We start from the raw sequence: 21,356 nt of genomic DNA on the forward strand, positions 1-21,356 counted from the left end.
ACAGACGGGAGTCTAATAATTTTACTAATATCTAATATCTGGCATCTGCCTAGCTCCGACGGTCCGACCATGAATTCCAGAAACGGCCTGTGAAGAAGCCTATAAAATGGAAAAACTATAACTACACAAAACGTAGTATGTTTTTCTGCCAAGACACACCCCGGACACTCCATACAAAATGATTGTTTTGACAGTCACACTGTAGAGACTGCAAATGTGTGTGTTAACGCTTTATGGTTGGCACATTTGTGACTAGCGTAAAAAAAAATTCGCGTTTTTCTGATGAAATACATCCGTAAACAGCACAATATTTAACCATTTTCTACGAAAAACGATAATCACAAATCCAAAATAATAAAATTACTTTATGTCAATTTGATTAATGTTGTCAATCTTCGTTGCGTTTCGTCTAAGACGTCGTTGGTATCGTCCTTGCGGGGAAATGGGTACCATAACATCGCACACTTAAAACATAAGTGGCACTATACAAAAAAATTCATTTTTGAGTTAAGTATGCAGTCAAAAGGCATAACACGAAACGCGCCTAACGCAAAGATCCCGGTAGGTAGCTCTAATGCGTCAAATTTTTGCTAGATGTCGCTAGTGTCACTTATGAATTTGTCACAATTTGTCCGGTCGGTAATTGATAAACCGGCACTATGCCATTTCGCGTCAAGTCTCCGGTGGAAATCCTTGTCAAGGTGAGTCAAAAACTGGCACTTTGTGTAAAGTGCCACTTATTTAATTAATTTGCTTTCGAATATTTACAGTGAGTAAATGCATAAGTGGCAGTTTGAATATAATGCCAGTTATTTAATAAGTTTAGTGTGGATTTTGTTTTTATACGAAATTCAATAACGGGCATTTTCTCTAAAGAGCCATTTAATCAATAAATATGCTTTTAAATTTTCTATTAGTATTTTTATTTACATTAGTGTCAGTTATATTATGTTAACTTTAATTAGGATTTTGTTTTTATTCGAATTTAATAATAAAAAAGGCATTTTGTTTAAGGCTTTTTGTATTATACTATCATGGATCCGAAAAGAAGTAGATGTAGAAGTATAATAGAATTATCAACTCAGAACAATCAAAGAAAAAAAGAAAATGATGACGATGATGGATCTCAAATTACTAAGCCTGCTTCATAAAGAAATTCCGATATTGTTGAACCGCTTTCAACAATGAGTGCGTCCGATTTGAACATCATGAGAAGTTCATCCTTTAAGCTCTTATCACAACCAAACTAACACTGACGATGGTAACTTTTTTCTCGCCTCAGACGATGACAGAACAAACTTTCCATCAAAGAAAAAATGCAGGAGATCAAACTCAAACTCGTCGTCATCGTCTTCGTCGTCCAGCTCGTCCTCATCTTCGTCCTCAAGCACATCATCCAGTTCAGCTTCAGCTTTGTCTATACAAAGGCCATAACCTAACCCAACAAATTACTCAAAGTAGGTACTATAGACACACGTAATAATTTCGACCCTTCTAATCCGGATGACGAAACAGAGAACCCAAAATGTAAAGTAAAAGGAATGACCAAATGCAAAAATTGATGACATTTCCTTCACTCAGATTGTTGAAGTTTCTAATAATCATCAAAGAAGTGATCATCTTCCTGCTGATTCGAATCTTAAAAGTGGTCTTGCTCCGAATGATGGTTATCTTGTCGCCTCTTCCAACCCTGCTGATAACGGCGAAATCATACATTTTAATACAAATGACACAGGAACGATGAACGATACTGCAAAAGACCAGCTCCAACTCAGCCAGTTGATGCAATTACAAGAAAACGAAAAAGAATAAGATCGTTACATACCACAAATATTGTGAAGATGCTAATAAATACAGGCAAAAATATGTTTCAAACTCAAAACTTTTTCCAGCTAAAATGATTAAGCAACCTTGTGAAAGTACATGTCGTCTGAACTCTGAAAATCGCAGATAGAATTTCTGAAGAGTCACGAAAACTTATTTTTAACTTAAAAGAGATAAAGCCCAGATATAAATATAAAAAGATTAACTCTAATAGAAAACCGAAGAAGGTTAACGAAGTTACTGCAAGATTTTTACTGACCCATGATAATTAAACCTTTGATACGCTGATTTTTACGTAACTTTAACAGTTCCTACTTCGAAAGAATTTGACCTAAGCAGATTAATTGGAATACCTCTAATAACTGTACTGATTAGTAAGTAGTAAGAACAAGATTTTAATGTTAATGTTATTTATGACAATACTTTTATCTAGATTCAAACAGACTTGTTAATTATGAATATGTGTGGTAATTTTGACCGAAAACTATGAGCATGTGCCAAATAAATATAATTCTTTATTATTTTAGTAATTCTACTGTTTTATTTCTCTCTTTGTTATTATTACAATGTAGGGAAAATAACATTTTAGAGGTCATTAAGCAAAAAGTTTTGAATAACTAGAAAACTATAACCGACACAATACTAAACATTTTTTTTAAATGCTTCTCCATTGATAAATAATCAATAATTTTATTGTTTGCCACTGGATACTGAAACAGCGTTAGTTAAACTGTTATTTTAATCCGATCACAAGTCTATATTTATATTTTTTTAGTTCCATATCACCCATTCAATTTTTAAAAAATCTTAAAACGGCCGTACTGTAAAATTAACATTTTCGTTTAGTGCCATTTATGTTTTAAGGGTGCGACATGTCTGATCGTGCGGGGTGAGGTAAGTGTTTAATTTTGGCGGGAGGCGGAGAGTGTCCGTTCTGTAGCGTTTAGCTACTATTATGTATTCTGTGGCCAAGAAACAAATTATGAAGTGGCAAATTACTAAAAACTTAATAAGTCATATTTTTTTCGTAGTTCTGAAATCAGCATTTCCGGCTATAATCAGATTCTAGGGCATGAGCGCTCATAAGAAAATTTCGATTGGTAGCAAATAGAGAACTATGGGTATGAACTATGAATGAACTGTCAAAACGGGCCATCCCATTTATGATGAGTTTAACTTGTATGTATTAATTGCTTAATATTAAAATTACAAAATGCGCTGAGATTTGCGCGATCTTGTTTTAAATAAGTATATGCAAGGTAGAACTAGTTTAAAGTAGGTACCTACATATAAAATCTAGCAAGAATCTTACTTTTTATAACACTATTAAAGGTAGACTAGGGAAAAAATAAAACCACAAATGTAACAATAGTAAAGTACTTTATTAACATTTAACAGATCATTTCTCTATTACGTATATAGATTCTAGAGTATTTACAATGTACAATTCGCCTCAAACATATTTGTAAAATGCCTTACAATTGTAATGAACACATTCACTTTATTTCAAGGCTTTTAAAAAAGTTTATCGTTTACGCAATTCTAAACTTAAAATGAATATAAAAATATGTAAAAAATATCATCTAAAAACGCAATCAATCGCGTCCAATAGCGTGCGTGGCCTCCGGGCGGTCGACCCGCACAACGCTGTCGGCGAGCACGAAGTAGCCCTCGTAGTGCGCGGCGTCCGGCGTCGTGTCGTAGTGGTAGTGCCCGCCCTCGCCGTGCGCGCTGTACCCGTGGAAGTGCTGCACGCGCAGGTCCAGGCCCTGCAGAATTACATTTTATATAACGTGTTTTGGATTGAGATTCATTTATGGGAATTTTGTGGGTTGGGCAATGTAAAAAATATAACAGGCTTTTGGTGTTTAAAATTTTTGTAGTTTATGATGTGTGTATTTTGTATCAATATTTTAAATAATGGATATTTTCTTTTATTATTCTCAATTTTAAATAATGTGTGAGAGAGAGTACTCTAACTTGATGAATTTAATGCTACAAAATATGTATTATAATTTAAATAAATTCTTATCAAAGTAATGAACAAGCTAATTTCTAGCGCTCTCACCATATCGCCGGTAACCAGCGTGCCCACGTGCATGATGGGCGCGGTCATCTCGAAATAGTGCAGCCACGCGTCCACGTCCGAGTCGGTGCAGAGCGGACTGGCGGAGAAGTCCGGCATCACGTGGTGCTTCACCTTGCCCGCGCGCAGCACGAACGCGCCGCCCAGACCTAGGAGCAATTAAACAATTTAATGATAGTTATTGTAAATATCGCCGTATACAACCAGCAATATTATATTATACTAAATTTCAGTACCTTGTTAAAATAAAATGCAGTTATTGAATATATGCCGAGTGCCGACTTACCGACAACTTTGTCTCCGTAATGTTCTTTCAAAGTTTCTCTGATTGCTGTGATGAAGTTTGATGGTCCAATACGTTTCTTAACTTCTACTTTTATGACCTGAAACCACACACACATAAAGTTCATTTCAATGCGAAACTCCAATATATATGTTATATTTTGTTTATTATTAATTGCTTTCAAATATTGTCCCCTTTTTACTTAAGTTGCTTTATTTGAGTATGACTTGTCCGAAAGTGCCAAAGTATTATAGAAGATACCAACCATGCCAGGTTTTCCCTCCGACAGCAAGTAGTTCCCGAGCAGCGCGGTTCTGGTCTCGTTGTTCGGCAGCTGCTGCTGCAGGAAGTGGCCGCTGCCCTTGGCCGCGCCCACCGGCGTGATCGACACGATGCGCGTGCCTTGCTCCACTGAGCCGTCGCGGACTGCCATGTTTATGATACCCTAGGGACAGAATATGAGGAATAGAAATATGAGTTTAATGGGCGTTTTACTGTATTCATAATACTTGTATCATAACTTTTTTCAAAAATCGTTTAAATAATAGTTGAATATGTAATAATTATCTACTATCAGACGTTGAAGAACGAAGATAATAATATGCAAATGATAGGATCTATTTGTTAATTATTTTTTATAAATACATAACTACTGTATATTAATACATAACTACCTAACTACTTGTCTATTGATGTAAGTATTGGGACAAAAAAGCATCATCTTTAATGTTCAAAACAAATTTGTTTTATTTTAAATTTAAAAAGATTGCCGCATTGTTGTCCAATAAATAATCAAATCATTAATCACCTCACAGTTAACGCCAATGTACGGCCAGGGTCCCGCACCCGCGCCGGCCAGCAGCGCGGGGTCGCGCGCGAGGTGCCGCAGCAGCGCCGCCAGGTCGTAGATCTTGTCGCGCTGCACCAGCGGCACCAAGTACGGGGGACCACCCAGCTCGATGAGCTTCGCATTGCCTGACAACCCTGGGGCACGAAAGTTTCAAGTATTTGTCTCAAAAACTATACCTACTTTGAAAATACGATTCTGTTTGCAATTAAATAATTTAGAGAATATATAAATTGTCTTTCTTTTATTTACCTTCTCAGTAAATAAAATTTATGTTTCAATATTACAACATACGTTCTTACATAATTAAATGTAGGACATTATCAAGATAAACCCCACCTTATGAACACGCCATAAGATATAATTTATAACATCGAAGAAACTATGAGATAACAATCATCACATAATCTCAATAACAACAACGAAAGTGCTACTGTGTCATATCTATGTTTATTTAAGATACTACTGATTTATTCAAATATTAAATAATACGAAGCCATAAAATTTCAGTATCAAGTTTTTTATACCACATGATAATTGGATTCATTGTTTATAACTAAAATGGTTAACTATTTTCCTATTAGGTTGTAGCTATAGGTATGCTATTTTTATATTTTTTCATTCTTTAAATGATTTTAAATAGGATATTAACAAACCTAGGAGTGTTGAATTTATATTTTTGGTTTTTATGGCATTGAAATGCTTTATAAATATAAATTTATAAAGAATAGAAAAAATTCGATCACGATTTATAAATTTATATTAAACCTGGAGTGGTCAGATCAAATGGTGCTTTTCTGAGGTCTGGACATTCTTCTGCAGAGACGCTGACCGACTCGAACGTGTTGCGGAGACCACGAGATAATACTGGAAGAAATATATGTATTTTATGTAACTTTGCAAAGAGTGATCAGACCTTAGGATGAATACGTATTTTACATAGGTATATGCATAATAAGACTCTTATTAATTCTGGTGTAGATTGATGGTAATAATTATTAAAACTTATCTTTAACATTAATTTTGGTAAGAATAACTCAAGAACTACTGGACTGGTTTTGAAAATTCTTGAGCCTATACAGGTTCAAAGACGGGACAAGTGTTTAAAGAAAGTACATACACTAACAGGCTATAACTTAAAAGTATATAAAGAAAAGGGATTCATATTCATAGTACTAAAATAAATCTAACTAATGATTTCATAAAAAGCTCTTACACTACAATAGTAAACTAAATTACGAACACAATTACGAACTTACCTTCAGCCACTTCTGCTAACGGTGGTGTGTACAGGGATTTCTCCTGTATTGGCACTTTGGAGTAATCTATTGAAGTCATTCTATAATATGAGAAACAGGTTTATTATCAATTAAACATAACATAAAATAAATTAACTTAATATTTGAATAAAAATAAAGAGCAAAAAGTAGCCAATTTGAACATTTCATTAAGAGTTTTCAATGATATTTAGAACTCACTTCGGAACAATGTTTTCGTGCAAGGCCGCAGCGTTTACATTCACGAGGACAACATTTAGGAATGCTCCAAACGCTATTAAAGTGACCATCTTTCAATTGGGACAACTTTAACAACTAATTTTTATACGGACAATCTATGGGTTAGGATTGATGACCCTTGAGTAATAAAACTCATACGTACGTTTTTGTTGATTATTTTGATGTCAGCTGAGACCGAGGTCAGGGTCACTAGAACCACGTGATCGAGGCGACGTGTTCTTTCTATGGTGAACCCGCACCGACTGCCGCCGGCCGGCGATTTTACATAATAATATATTTTACTCTCAAATTATATCACAATAACTTTGTGACTGTTGGTTTGTTTGTGTTGCAATTGACATACAATTAACCTATCGATAGATATGAGTATTAATGATAGGCGCCGCATAACCTTATGTTGTTATGATGGGTAAACAAAATCATACCGTATAAGTGCAATTAGTGTTTTAGTTGCATTTTTCTACATTTAATTGTAATTACCACACACGGACACCTATACTTCCCGTATGTATATATTTATGCAATATTCTTCCTTATCTCAAGTGCCTACCAACAATTAACGGCCACTATAATGTGAAGGTTATGTATAGAAATAAAACAATTTAATATAAACAATATTTTATTATCAACCATCAACCAAGTCTTATTGCTTTAAAGTTTAAATTAATATCAACTCCCTCAACTAAATAAAATGTTTTGGCATTCATATCTCAAACAAATTGACTTTTATACATTTACAACAAAGTTACAGGCTCTGTTAGTGCACACAATAAATAAAAAGTCAACCATCCTTAACCAAAATAACATTACTTAAGCATTGCATTTTCCTCACTTAATAAAATAATAAATAATACAAAGATAAGGCAAAATGTGCGTTGAACACTTTGACGAACATACAATATTACATCCAAGTCTCAACCAAAAATATGGCCACAATACACGGCGATACTTTCAAATAAACATTATTAAATATTAATTTCGTTACTTCAACAATAAGGTGTCCAAATCAATTTATTTTTAAGTCGCCGTGTATTTGAGCGCCTAAATCTTCAATTATCCTACAGGTTTATGAACACAGCCTTGTTCAGATACATAATAATAAATATATTCAACCAAAGCGCTGATAGTACTTAGGTCAAAATGTGCGCAGTTACGAAGACTTTTCGTCGTGAAATATAATAGAAATAAATGATAAAATACTTAAGAACATAGCATTAGTAAAAGATTGAGAAAAAAAACTATTGACCTGGTGAATTTGACTAATAGTTTGAAGAAATTTAATCGTTCTTAAATCAGACTTTACAATTGAACTCAAAGAGAAGTATAATACTAATAAATACAAATTGCTTATCAATATAAATTTATATTATATTTCAAAATGAAAAGCCATTTTACATTCTTGTAGGTCATAAATAAGGAGTACACATCTTATATAAGGTACAATACACACGACTGAGTCGCGTCTAGGCTATAAATTGTGATGACAATAATTATTTATATTTAGTAGTAACACTAGTCCTAAAGTCTAAGTAAGTCGCAGGATTTAATCCTGTAAATAGTCTTATATTTAATAATGCTACATTTCACTGCAATCTTTTCGTAAAATAGTGATTGCTTAGGTACTTAGGTAATTTTAAATCGTGCTGAATTTTAACTGAAAGGGGTGATTAAAAAACATACTTATTATTAAAATACGTTGAAAATCGTCAAATGGAACATTATCGTATTATTATCATTGAAAATAAACGAGCATCTTTATTATAAAAACTTAATTTTTCGTTTATATAAAAACCACACATTTTGTTCTAAAACCCAAATAAGTAGATAATTGTTCTATCTGCAATCATAAAACATTATGTAACAGTCAACACACAACTTTCAAACAACACGTGTTATCGAAAAAATAAATAAAACATTACCATTATTGATACGAGCGAATCGTTTACAAAAGTATTATACAGTTTTATCTTACACATTACTTGTATATTCACAAGTTGACTTTCTCTTGGGTTAAATAGTTTCCTTCAGTTGTAAGGAGCATAAACAAACAAACACACAATCATATGCCTTAAACTTATTTATTTATACTTAATATTTCAGAATAAATTAGTCAATTACCTACGCTAGTCAGTCACGCTCGCACTAGGGAATGAAATGTTGGATGTCAGTTTATTCATTTGCACACCATAAATTACTGGAATCTTAAAGATATAACTTACACATTTGCATTCATTGGCACCAACATTCTAATTTCAAGTTTTCGGTCACTTTATCTAATAATTAACAAAAGAAAAAAGTAATTGAAGGAAATAGTTGATATTTATTTCACGTTTACGTTGAATTAATTTCCACTTAAAGTGCATCTACACAGGGCATGATTACAAATTTGATCTTCTAATTTGTGCGGTGTTGGGTAATGTGTAGTAAAAATGTTGGCATAGACAAAAAAGTCGTCCGAGCTGTTATCCAAGAAGATAAACATATTATAAAGTAGAGTTGGTTAAATAATTTAATAAATCGAGGTCTTAAATTTAATTAATACATGTCACAAGTAAACGACACAATTATCTTTTCTCGGGTACTTTTTATCACACTTCAAAACGTTTATTTACACATATTATTTTCTGGAACATTATTCAACTACCTACAAGTATACTGCAGAATCAAATCGTTACAATTGACTACAACTCGTATATGAGAACGTATACGCACATTGCGTGCGCGTACGTTAGCAATGCGTCACAACAATATCACCCGTATACTTAGAACGTAAATGTAACATAATATATTACTTACTTATGTGCTCATTTTGGTTTTGTCTTAGAACATGTAGGTACTTTTAAAATTATGTGTGTGTAAGTAATTAGCCGACTTATGCCAATCGTTGTACATCGTTCTGCGATGCCACAGTATCAGTCCGGTCGTATTGCAGTCGTGTACGTATCCACTCACGTCTGCACTAAGTTTCGTATATAATATTATAGGATATAATGTCATCGTCGTGCGTGCGCACGCATCGAGTCACGTCTATACAGATAACGTATACATGTACAGCCCCACTATATTATGTGAAGTTACGTATCGTCGTGCGGCACGAGCGTGTGCGTGCGGTCGTGGTGCAGCTGGCGCGCGTGTGCGGCGTGTTGCGCCAGCCAGCGGGCCAGCTCGCGCGAGTCGCACTGCACGCGCGGCCGCCGCAGGCCCTCGCCCGCCCCGCCCGACCCCGCCCCGCCCCCGCAGCCCCCGCGCACGCCCAGCTCCACGAAGTGCGCGCCGTCTACCGTCACTGCCGTGCACGATACTAGGTTGCTGTTGACAAATGTACCAAATTAGTAAAAAGAGTTATTGTGAAGAAAGGGGACATAATTATTCAGCTATATTCATGTATAGGTGTTTTGGATTGACCTAACACATTAAAATCATCTATTGCAAGTGGAAAGCAATTTAGCCACTTAGCCAGAATGCTATGTAGTCTTACAATATAAAAGCACGAAGGCAAGGTGCGCGTGCGTACCTGAGGTGCGTCTCCATGACGATCTGCGGCTGCGTGCCCTTGCAGGTGAAGATGCGCAGGTAGCAGTCGGACAGCAGCGCCTGTATGTCGTGCGGCGTGTCCCGCACGGCGCGGTGGGCCAGCAGCCGCTCGGCGTAGTCGCCGCCGTTGAGCGCGTACAGGCGCGCCGCCGCGTGCGCCTGCGCCGCGCTGTACCGCGCCAGCAGCGCCGCGGCCGGGGCGCGCGGGGCCCGCACGCGCTCGCCGCCCGCGCCGCGACCGCCGCGGATACCCTGCACGACAGAATGTACACAATAATGTACAGAATACTTTGAAAAGACAAAAGAACTAAGAAGAAGAAAGAAAGAAAACCATCGTTTTCATCGTGAAATTTTCCTATTAGCTCTTTATACGTATTCAAAATGTCAAATGAAAACAAAATTTTTGGTTCACACGTTGGTTGCAATACGTGTATTTTATGCAAAAGCGATCAAAATTCTATATTTTCCGTTACATGGATGTTTTGCCCACCTTGCGACTAGAATCCCTAACTGCTGCAGCTGTCTCAGCGGCGAAATCGAGTACGCCAATGACAGGCTTAGTTACAGTTCCCACAAGCCCTTTGCCAACACCTGCGATGAATCCTGGTAATCCTTCTGCTGTAGCACCTTCGTAGCTATGCTTCACTAACGACGTCATGCCACCTGTACACACACAAAACAAAATATTTGAATATGAATAAACTATTACCAGCTAACTAAGGGACATACTTTTTAGATACCTAAATTTTATCTACTTCCAGAGAGCCAAAAAATTTGGTTAAGATATTATCTTTCTTTAAAAGTAATCAAATACAGTTAACCTTGTAGTTAACACTTTAAAGTAATGAACATAAACATGAACATGTAACAGTAAAAATAATTGATCCTTCGAGCTGAACTGTGAAAAACTTCGAGCTTTTGTAAGTAGTTAACATAATATAAAGAACTAGCTTTCCGCCCGCGGCTTCGCCCGCGTTTTTAAAGAAAAACCCGTTCCCGTAGGATTTCCGGGATAAAACCTATCCTATGTCCTTTCTCGGGTATCAAAATATCTCCATACCAAATTTCATTAAAATTGGTTCAGTAGTTTAGGCGTGATTGAGTAACAGACAAACAGACAGAGTTACTTTTACATTTATAATATTAGTATGGACTAAGTATCGAAAAATTGGTCCTTCGAGCCGGATCTACACTACACGTATAGACTCACCGAGCAGGCCGAGGCCGAGCCCCCTGAGGCCGGCAGCGAGGCGGGCGCCGGCCGCGGCCGAGCGGATGCGGCGCCGCGTCTCCTCGTGCGCCTCGTCGCACACCACGCGCTCCAGCCCGTCGCCCAGCGTCTCTGCACGACAACGACACATTTTACACATTTACGACATGGAAAAAAGGGACTTATCTTATACCCATGGAGGGTTGTCGCGTAAAAACCACAATACAGTTCTTTGGCACATTATGATAATATATACGTACAGTTACTTACATATTTTGTAAAATCAAATTGTAATATGTACTGAAATGATTTAAAAGAGCAACTATGGAGTTTCTTGCCGATTCTTCTCCATAGATACTGCTTTCCGAATCGGTGGTAAATGTTAAAATATGTATTGACGTTTCAAAAGTGCTTCTCGAAGAAGTCTAATTGAATAAATAAATGTTTGAGTTTGAGTTGGAGAAAAATAAATAAATAAAACTGCGCTTTGAAAGAACATATTGGCGATTGCGGAGAGAACGGACAATTTACGTCATAATAAAACAACAAACTAAAAATAATTTTAACTATGTTAAATATCAATCGAACACTAAATCTGCAGTTATTTGAATTCTATTACATTATTATTTAAATTACAAATTATTTTTATAAGTAACGTGCAATATTTGAATAGTCTTCTGTCATACCTGTAACTTTTGCTGCAGAGTTCGATATACCATGTGTAAGATTTTGCAGTAACGCAGCGACATTTCCTTCAAGTATCAGACCGGACACGCCCTCAGACACATCTGCGACGAATCCCAAGGGATTGCCCAAGAAATCCACTGAACCCAGGATTTTGGCCGCTTGCCATTTCAATTCCTATGCAAAAAATATTTGGGCAATTTTAGATTTGTTATGACACGTTAACATATACGTAAGAAACAGATCAGAAAGTCCACAAAACATAATAATCATTTACTCAAACCACAGTATTTAAATCATTTAATACAAAGAAAATAAGATAGGGTGTCCTATCTTTTTTTCTTTGTGATTAATTGTCTAATAATTTTAATTACATAAATTTACATCAAACTTGTATCAGAAAGGCTCAAACGCCAAACTTTTTTACAACAGCACCAACACTTACATCTTTAAAGTGCTGCAGCACGTCCCTGGCCAGCGCAGGCGCAGTATCAAACGCGTGCGCTCGCAGGAAGGGCTCCAGCTCGACGGCCGCGTCCTCGAAGCGGATCAGCGTGAGCCCGAGCCGCCGCCGCAGGGCTCCCGCACCGCCTTCTACCTTGCTCGATGTGGACATTGATAGACGGATCTGGAAGAAAGTTATTTCAATGTGAAGGAAAATTTATAAATATACAATGTTTTTTTAATATGCGTTTGCTCTTGCTTGACAAACCAGTAACACAAAGAGAATAATGTAAAAATTATCTTTAAAATATTTAAACATTGATTTGAGTGACAAACACTTCATCTACACAAATAAAAAATATTAAAAATGGCCAATTCATTAAGCAAGTAGCTATCACTTTCGTTAGGTGTTAATTATTTGAGCAAATATTTTGGAGTCTTAATTTTCTTTACTGTTTTGCCTTTTTTACTTAATTATACCCAAGATGAAAAAATCAACCAATATTGCTAAATCACTTCATATTCAAATCGATACCTGGCTGGGCAGCAGCTTGATAAGCGCGAAGTAGTATCTAGTAGCGTGTAGTGCAGTGAGCTCGTCTAACACTCGGCGCGTCTCCCACTCCGCCTCGTCCGGCACCTCCTCGCCCTCCGGCTGCTGCAGCCACTGCCACACCATCAGGATCAACCTGTCAAGAACACAGCTTTCGTTACATCGACTAGGACTAACGTCATTTTAGAACAACATGAAGTAAAATTATTACAAGCAAAACGCGCTTTTATAAGATCGATTAATGATATTTTTGTATCGTTACCGAACCTTTATAAGTGAACAAATTGAATTTAATACGTCCGTTTTATTTGGTTTGTAATCGACTGTTATTAGTTGGAAAGTCGAACTAAAGGAGTCGGTTACAAACATACCAGCATGCAAAAAGACAAGCGAAGCTAATATAAATGTTTTATTAACAAAATATTTTTATCTATCTCATAACGAAAACCAAACAGGTCCTTCGAGCCGGATTTACCTCTCCTCGAGCTTGACGGCGATGGGCCTGAGCGCGAGCAGCAGGTGCGTGAAGTAGCGCGCGTTGTAGCGCGGCGGCGGCGCGCGCTGCATCTCCAGCGCCGCGTGCAGCGCGGGCAGCGCGCCGCCCGCCCCCGCGCCGCCCGCCCCCGCGCCGCCCGCCCCCGCGCCGCCCGCCCCCGCGCCGCCCGCCCCGACCCGCTCCGGCACGCAGTACAGCAGCACCGGGCTCGAGGTGCCCAGCAGCTGTGCACCATTCACATAATATTAATTTTTATGTAATTAAAATATTATGACAAATCGAAAAAACAGTATGTATTTTTTGCTGTTACAATACTTTTGATCTATTTCACTACTCGCTACTTATTCGATGCCTGCCACAGTACCAAAAAAAACACTACTATTTATGTTTGTTTGTTTATCTTCTTTTACATCGCAAAGATGCCATTTTATATATCATTTTTGTATTTGAAAATATGATAAGAGAATAGAAGGAGTTACAAGCTACTCTTTAGTTTTTACATCTCATTCGCATCTTTTTACACCTATTTTGATGCATTTTTTTTTCTTTTTCGATTATATCAGTCTGCGCTCTGACCTGGTTGTCCCACTGCATGTCGTGCACGGAGAGCGTGAGGCGCGCGGCGGCTGCGTCCCGCGCCACGTCCAGCCGCACGCCCAGGAACAGCGCGTACACCAGCTCCACCCCCGCCACGAGGGACACGCCCAGCCCCTCCAGGCACACGGACACGCCCCACTCGCCCCACTCCCCTTCCGAACTCGCGTCCAGCTTCGCTTGCTCCTCCTCTTCGTCGTCAGCGCATTCAATCTTTGTTGATTCCTAAGTATAAAAATATGATTAGCAGAAGTTTTAGGAGGAAAAAAATGATAATTCAAATTTATTGATTTACATTTTAAATGATATCGTAATAGTTTGATTGATTCTGTCCAAAATCTTGTAATATTCTCAATCATTAAATAAACAACAAACAAAGCAAAATTCTAGAATAATGATGAGTGTTTCATCATTATTCTTTCCGATTGATTTCGTCATCATTTCTAACCGATTGAACAGTGTCCATGATGCGTATGAGTCGGGTAGGACCATCTGCAGTCAGTGTGACACTTAGGCGACCGGATCCCGGCCGCAGAGTACGCCAGCGTACACGCTGCTCCGGTGGCACTGTGTCCGCGTCACCAGCTAACCCTAGCGCCACGCGGTTACCTACACACATCAAATTATTAACTACTGGAAAAAAATACTTTTTTTGTATGGGATTCTACATCTCAATATGTCGCAAACTCTTTTTTTAGTTGGAGCGTAGATTTTTAGAAATTTTACGAATTAGTAAATATTTTGTCGGAAGTGTATGTGTTGTGTTTTTGACACATTAATATGAGTGTTGTACCGGGGGCGAGGGCCATGAGGCCGCCGGCGGGCTGCACGCACAGGTTGCGGTGCGCGCACGCCATGCGGCCGGCGGGCAGCAGGCGCCAGGCCTGCGTGGAGGCCCGCCGGCCGTCCGCGCGCCGCAGCACCAGCGCCGCCGCCACGCCCGGCCGCGGCGCCGCGCCCTCGATGTCCAGCACCTGCCGACACCACGCGACTGTGTTACACGATTACGCGCTAATTTGCTGCACCAAATTCATTTTCATTATTCTTGAAAACTATGAAATGTAGCGGTCCAAGTAATGAACCCTGTGGCACCCCGTATAACATACTAATCGAAGAAAAATTGTTCTTACTGACTTTTACTGCCTATACGTGCGTAATAAAATAGACAAAACAATACAATAGTCAAAGATCAGTGATAGTGTGACAGCGTAGTTTTCCAATACTAATGTTGTGGTCAACCTTATCAAAAGCGTTTCTTAAATCCGCTATATGCATCGATCAGATCAGTTTTCTATTTGAAAGGAAATGTAGAAATGGATATAATATCGATAATGGTAATCGCAGGCGTTGTGCTAATAAATTTAATAGGGCGGTATACTTACAGGGACAAAATTTAAATGTAATTAATAATAATAAATAATAATAATAAAATCGTCTTTATTTGGTTCTCACAACATTAAAAGGTTACAAAAACTTAGTAATACTACACAATGTATAGTAGAAGATAACGTTGTGAGAAACTGGTGCCTGAAATAGACTACATAGAAGTCTGAGGTACAGGTCACCAGCCCCTCTCGCGGATATCATACGAGAATACACAAGTGTACGTACCTAAATAATGCATAAAGTTATACAAATCTTATCAGAAGACAATTTTACTTAAAAAACACTAATACAAAAAAATAAAGAGAAAAGAAAAATATATTTTAATTTTAATTTAAATCCTACCAAATCCTAAAGGTATGAATGTGAGTATGCTAGTGTGTGTGTGCGCGCATGAGTGGGTGTGTGTGAGTGAGTGTGTGCGCAAGTGTATATGTTTGTGTGATTAATCATATGTGTAGGTGTGATTATATGTTTATATCAGTTTATATAAAGTGTTCTTGAATTGCAGCAGAAAGACTCTAGAGTAATTTTAAATGAGGTCTTTAAGAAGGTCTTCGGTTTGTTGGTAATCCAGTGATTTCAAAAAAGTAGAAACTGTCTTTTTGCAGTTGTAATTGTTCAAGGGATAAATGTTTAATTTCTTATTTATTTTATTATAAAGAAAGGGTCCCATAAAGCAAAAGAAATTATGTGAATGAGTTGATGAAAAAGCGGTAGATGAACAAATTGTGTTATTATGGCGCTTATTCTTGAGTAAAGTGGGGTCAAATACCAGCTTTGAATGTTGCTTCATAATGGTGTGAAGTATGAATGTTTGTCTAACCGAAAGCACACCCCACATCCTATAGAGCTCTAACGTGGGGTAACGATATGGAAGTCCAGCACTCACTTTAAGTATGGCACGTTGAGCTCTTTCAACTTCAATAAGGTGTGACTTTGCACAACCGCCCCAAGATGTAACACAATAATCTATCAGTGAATTACAAAGTGCAAAATATACAATTTTTATCACCTCTCTGTCAGCAACATGTCTAAGACTTCTGAAAATATAAATCAATTTTCGTAGTCTGGACACTAGAGTGTCTACGTGGGGTTTAAAAGATAAAAATTGGTCGATAGTGGTACCGAGGTATTTTATAGTTTCAGTCCTCTCTAGTACAGGACAGTTACAGTTCACGTGATTTGGGGGACAAGTATGAGCTGATATTACGAGTGTAGGAGGTGGTAGTAGATTGACCTTATGAGCGAAGACCATATATTTAGTTTTGGAAATGTTTAGGGTTAGGATATTTTGGCGTAACCAATGCCCGACTTTATTAAATCCATCCTGAGCGTATTTGAACACATCGTCCCAAGTGTCACCAACAAAAAATAGCGCGGTATCGTCGGCAAATGATACGATCTTCCCATTAAAAAGAGATAGGTTACATAAATCATTTATGTAAGCCAAGAAAAGGGTGGGGCCGATGACACTGCCCTGAGGAACGCCATAATTAACCGACAATTCCCCACTAACCACGTCATGATTGAGCTTCACGCGTTGCTGTCTATCCGATAGGTAATCAGTCAATAGTTTTAGGGAGTTATCTCTTATACCCATTCGTTCCAATTTATACAACAAGTGAGGGATAGAGACCGTGTCAAATGCTTTAGCTAGATCTAGGAATACTGTTAAGCATTTCTTTTTAGAGTCTAAATTTGTGATAATTGAGTCAACTAATTCATGCACAGCATCACCAGTAGCTTTGCCGCGCCTGAAACCAAACTGGTTGGATGATAGTAGGTGGTTTATTTCTAGAAAATTAATAAGTCTTTTATTGATTAGTCGCTCTAAGATCTTGGAAAGAGTTGGCAAAATGGATATAGGTCGGTAGTTGCTGACACAGTCTCTATCGCCTCCTTTGTGAATGGGAGTAATAAGGGCTGATTTAAATGCTCTCGGAAATGTGCCCGAATCCATGGCAAGATTACAGATATGTAGGATCGGTTGTGTCAAGAGTTTACAGTACTTCTTTAAAATTCTTCCTGAAATTAGGTCAACACCAGCTACAGAGTCATTCTTTAAACCATTTATAACATGAGAGATTTCGTTATTGTCTGTAGGAAGTAAAACGAAGGAATTTACTGATGGGGACAAAAGAGGAAGGTGGTTTGGAAGCTGCGGTGGAAACGCATTATGATTTAAGTCGATAATTTGTTTTGCCAAATTTTCGCCTACGCTAGAAAAGTATTGGTTAACGTCATTGGCGCTTTTTTGGGGATCACATGAATTTAAAAGAGCAGAATTATGATTATCAGATTTATTACAGTTACTTATTTCCTTAATGGTTGTCCATAATTTTTTAGTATTACCCTTAGTTTTTTGTATAGCTTGCTTATCATAGTTGCGCTTTGCTTTTTTTAATGAAGAGTTACAGAAATTCCTGTAACGTTTGTAAATGAGTTTTAAAGTTTCATTAGTCGGATGTTTTTTTGATTTAATGTTAATAAAAAAAATTAATCAAAATTTATTAACTAATCAAGTTATATTTAGAGAATAGCATAATAACCATGGCGTGTGGTGAAATGGTGGTATCGTCAGAGAGCATGGCATCAGTGGGTTGTGGCGGCGAGCTGCCCTCGTGGATCAGTTGCCCGCCCGGGCCGCGCCGCCATAGCTGCGACCTGACGCACACATTGTTTAAGAACTAATTAATCAACAACATTAATTAAAAATTGGTTAAATTGAAGACATGGATCAATGAATAAAAATTTTAAGGCATCATCAACACTGGACAGAAGAAGTTTTAAAATTGAACTATCGATCTCACCTGTCACCATATCGCTTGGTAGCAAGCTGCACGCGCGTGGATCCAGCGGGCACCTCGAGCACGAGGTCCGCATCTGGCGAGGGCGGGGCGGGAGTGGGGGAAGCGGGTGAGGGAGAGGCGGGGGCGGGGAAGCACACGTAAATGAAGTTCTGGTACAGCAGCGTATGCGTAGAGTGCAAAGCGTCGAGGGGCAGCGGCAGGCGAGGGCCGCCGGGGGCCCTGAGGGCCACAGTGCGCGGGCCCTCCGGCTCGGGCAGCGCCCAGCGCAGCCGCGCGCCAGACCGCACTACGCTCTCCTCGCTGCAACCCACCTGTGCGAGATTATAACACTTTAAAGTGTGTAACAAAAATCAAAATTATTAAAATGCCTAAAATATACAGCTATATATTATGCGTAACAAAATACATCATATGATTAAAAAAAGAGCTATAGTTTTTGTGACCAAAATATGTTTAATGGATTTCATTGGTCGAATTTTTTTGACAAATTTTTACACGGGTCTTTAAAAAGATAGAACCCTATTGGCGACCTGGTGGAACATGATGGGCACGGGCGAGCAGTTGTCGATGCGCAGCGGCGGCGGCGCGCAGTCCGCGTCCGTCAGCACCACGAGCAGCGCCGCGCCCTGCCGCACCACCTCCACGCGCACGCTCAGGTACGACCCGCCGCTCTCCCTGCACATTCTCCGCGTTTTATACTGTTCCTTTAAAACTTATTAGATTCTTTTAGAAACAAAAATTCAAGTTATGAAAAAGCAAGAAACCCGGATGAAACGAAGTTACTAAAATAACTGGCTATGAAAGAGAGAGAAAGAGAGACAGACAGCGAAACACGCGCTCGCCGCACGGCTTACAACTATAGCAAAAAGTATCATTACAACTTTTGGTCTTAATTCCGTTAACTTCGTTCCATCAAGATAAACAAAAACACTATAATATGGAAAACAAAGAAATCATAAATAGCCTAAAAAATGCAAAGAGAACAATCAATACCTGCAAGCGATGTGCAAACTCCTCGGCGCGTCGATCTTAAATCCACCAGACCAGGCTGTGAGCGGTGCCGCTGTATCACTGGCCCCAGAATTTGTCCCACTATTGGTCCCACTAGGATCAGATAACACGCGCACGCAGAGAAGCGGCTCGCGATCCCAGCGCGCCCAATGCCACGGCAGGTAGCAGCCGGCAACTGCAGACATGTGTGTTGCCATCGCGCCAGGGTCACTCTGTATAACCGTAAATATAATAAATACATACATATTATGTATAATTGTTCATTTGACACTAACATTAAAATAATGTCTATGCGGCTGGACGAATAGATGTCAGTTTTTCTGTTACGCAAAATGTTTAATCGAATCTTGATACAAGTAGATTCATATATTTAAAACCGTTTATTGTGTTCGCTAATTGGAAGTTACAGTAGTATGGTTTTACAAGACAAGAATAGTATAAATGTTATTTTAAACGGCCTATTACGTCTAATTTTACTATTATTATTACCCTCATAGGAGGCCCGTGTCCCAGCAGTGGGAACGTATATGGGCTGATGATGATGATGATGATGATGATTACGTCTAAAGCGTCACGTGTCGAAACGGCCTATTTAGTGCTTGCGTACGTGTCTGAAAAAATTAACGAATTTACTCACGAGCGTGGTAGCAGTGCACTTCTGCGCGAACTGCAGCGTGCGCGAGGTGTTGTTGTGTATCTGGTAGCGCGGCGTGAAGGTGACGACGTTGGTGCGGCGGTGGCGGCCCCGCCCCGCGCGCACGCTCACGCCCACGCTGTACGCGCGCTCCTCCGCGCCCGCCTCCAGACGCTTCACCGTCACGCCCGGCCCCAGGCCGAACGGGGAGCACCACTACACAACAGAAATACACACGTCATACATTTTGAAGTTCAATTAAAGTTATCGAAAACATAAAAAAAACAAATAATTTCTTATGAATTTTTCGTCACAACTCAAGATTCTTGAAATTACATAATTAAGTTTTAAAAATTATTATTATGCTTATTGGTAATTTATGTTTCAGTTACAGAAGATAAATTAATTTTTAACTAGTTTTGTAATGTGTGTGTGTCACCTCGGGGTGTGCGGCGAGCGCGGTGCCGAGGCGCGCGCTGAGCGTGGGCCCGTCGCCGTCGGCGAAGGCGAAGGGCAGCGGCGCCACCATGCGCGCCAGCTCGTGCTCCGCGAACTGCCCCGCCGCCTCGCCGCCCCCACCCCCGCCCTCCGCGCGGAACACCAGCGGCAGCCCCGTGCGGTTCACCAGCCAGTACGCCGCTGAGATCGACACCTGGCGATACAACCGGCTTTAGACGACACTTTTTATGTATTACAGCTAAAATTAACTGTATTGGATTGTTTGAACGGCTATCATCATATACTAATCTCAAATTTACTCTCAATAAGTGTCCGTAGCAAAACTCTACCTATGCGTGCATTAGGCAGAATTTTGCAATGAATGATACAAAAAACTGTAAACGTTATTCCCAGAAAATAAAGTGTAAATTTCATTGAATATTTTATGCAACGCTTCTCAGACATATTTCGATGACCTTTTAATATACGATTATTATATTTTGAAATAGTTCGTCGATGCTTTATAGTTTATACTCATTTATGAACAGGCCAATAATATGAGCAGAAAATTCCCTTCTGTAAAAACACTATATTGAATAATATCGAATCTTTACCTTAATGCCATCAGTTTTCTTAACAGTGACTCTTGCATTCAAGTACAATCTTCTTCCTTTAACATCGCGTAACTTTAGTCTCGCTGAGAAAGAGTTATTAGACCCCCCTCCCCCTCCACCGCCCACACTCAGAGCGGAGGACCAACCGAAGCCTTCCAATTTTACCGTTATTTCGACGCCTTCTTCTACATCCAGCTGAAAATGAAAAGTTACAATGAAATATTGTTTCGTAAGCTGAGGTCTCAATAAAATAACAATCAGTAGGAATAATTAATATAAGATAATTATGACGATGAAGATATTGTCATTTATTTATTTAATTTCATTAATTTAATAATTTTTGGCTCGATTAAAATTTCGATAAGACCAGAAAAAAGACACGTAGAAGATC

The 21,356-nt window shown here is 38.8% G+C and overlaps 2 protein-coding genes across 2 annotated transcripts in view; both read right to left on the reverse strand.

The window, feature by feature from the left end:
• Positions 1–3,187: 3,187 nt before the first annotated feature.
• On the reverse strand, positions 3,188–6,854 carry LOC123691447 (ester hydrolase C11orf54-like). The gene is made up of 8 exons (XM_045635847.1): positions 6,700–6,854; positions 6,300–6,379; positions 5,809–5,907; positions 5,002–5,177; positions 4,459–4,638; positions 4,197–4,293; positions 3,893–4,059; positions 3,188–3,593 (listed from the first exon to the last, which is right to left on the reverse strand). Exons 2-8 carry the CDS (start codon positions 6,376–6,378, stop codon positions 3,420–3,422), a joined length of 972 nt encoding a protein of 323 aa, XP_045491803.1. The 5' UTR covers position 6,379; positions 6,700–6,854; the 3' UTR covers positions 3,188–3,419.
• Positions 6,855–7,163: 309 nt separating this feature from the next.
• Positions 7,164–21,356, reverse strand: part of LOC123691493 (vacuolar protein sorting-associated protein 13D) — a 60,328-nt gene continuing 46,135 nt past the window's right edge. The window contains exons 53-70 of the mRNA XM_045635912.1: positions 20,966–21,160; positions 20,353–20,565; positions 19,917–20,129; positions 19,262–19,491; positions 18,799–18,943; positions 18,269–18,579; positions 18,008–18,122; positions 14,866–15,046; positions 14,521–14,681; positions 14,055–14,297; positions 13,458–13,702; positions 12,965–13,118; positions 12,431–12,613; positions 11,988–12,162; positions 11,302–11,433; positions 10,582–10,754; positions 10,072–10,310; positions 7,164–9,866 (exon numbers count right to left, since the gene is read on the reverse strand). Coding sequence (XP_045491868.1) covers positions 9,632–9,866; positions 10,072–10,310; positions 10,582–10,754; positions 11,302–11,433; positions 11,988–12,162; positions 12,431–12,613; positions 12,965–13,118; positions 13,458–13,702; positions 14,055–14,297; positions 14,521–14,681; positions 14,866–15,046; positions 18,008–18,122; positions 18,269–18,579; positions 18,799–18,943; positions 19,262–19,491; positions 19,917–20,129; positions 20,353–20,565; positions 20,966–21,160 — 3,543 coding nt within the window. The 3' untranslated portion in view covers positions 7,164–9,631. The remainder of the gene's footprint in view (positions 9,867–10,071; positions 10,311–10,581; positions 10,755–11,301; positions 11,434–11,987; positions 12,163–12,430; positions 12,614–12,964; positions 13,119–13,457; positions 13,703–14,054; positions 14,298–14,520; positions 14,682–14,865; positions 15,047–18,007; positions 18,123–18,268; positions 18,580–18,798; positions 18,944–19,261; positions 19,492–19,916; positions 20,130–20,352; positions 20,566–20,965; positions 21,161–21,356) is intronic.

This window comes from Colias croceus, chromosome 4, assembly GCF_905220415.1.
Source record: "Colias croceus chromosome 4, ilColCroc2.1".
Lineage (NCBI taxonomy): Eukaryota > Metazoa > Arthropoda > Insecta > Lepidoptera > Pieridae > Colias > Colias croceus.

Coding starts and splice junctions, on each gene's coding strand:
- LOC123691447 (XM_045635847.1), bottom strand. CDS start 6,378: ATGACTTCAATAGATTACTCCAAAGTGCCAATACAGGAGAAATCCCTG. Junction 5,178..5,808: donor ATTTGATCTGACCACTCCAG/GTTTAATATAAA, acceptor TTCGTGCCCCAG/GGTTGTCAGGCAATGCGAAG. Junction 4,294..4,458: donor CGGAGGGAAAACCTGGCATG/GTTGGTATCTTC, acceptor GTGTGGTTTCAG/GTCATAAAAGTAGAAGTTAA.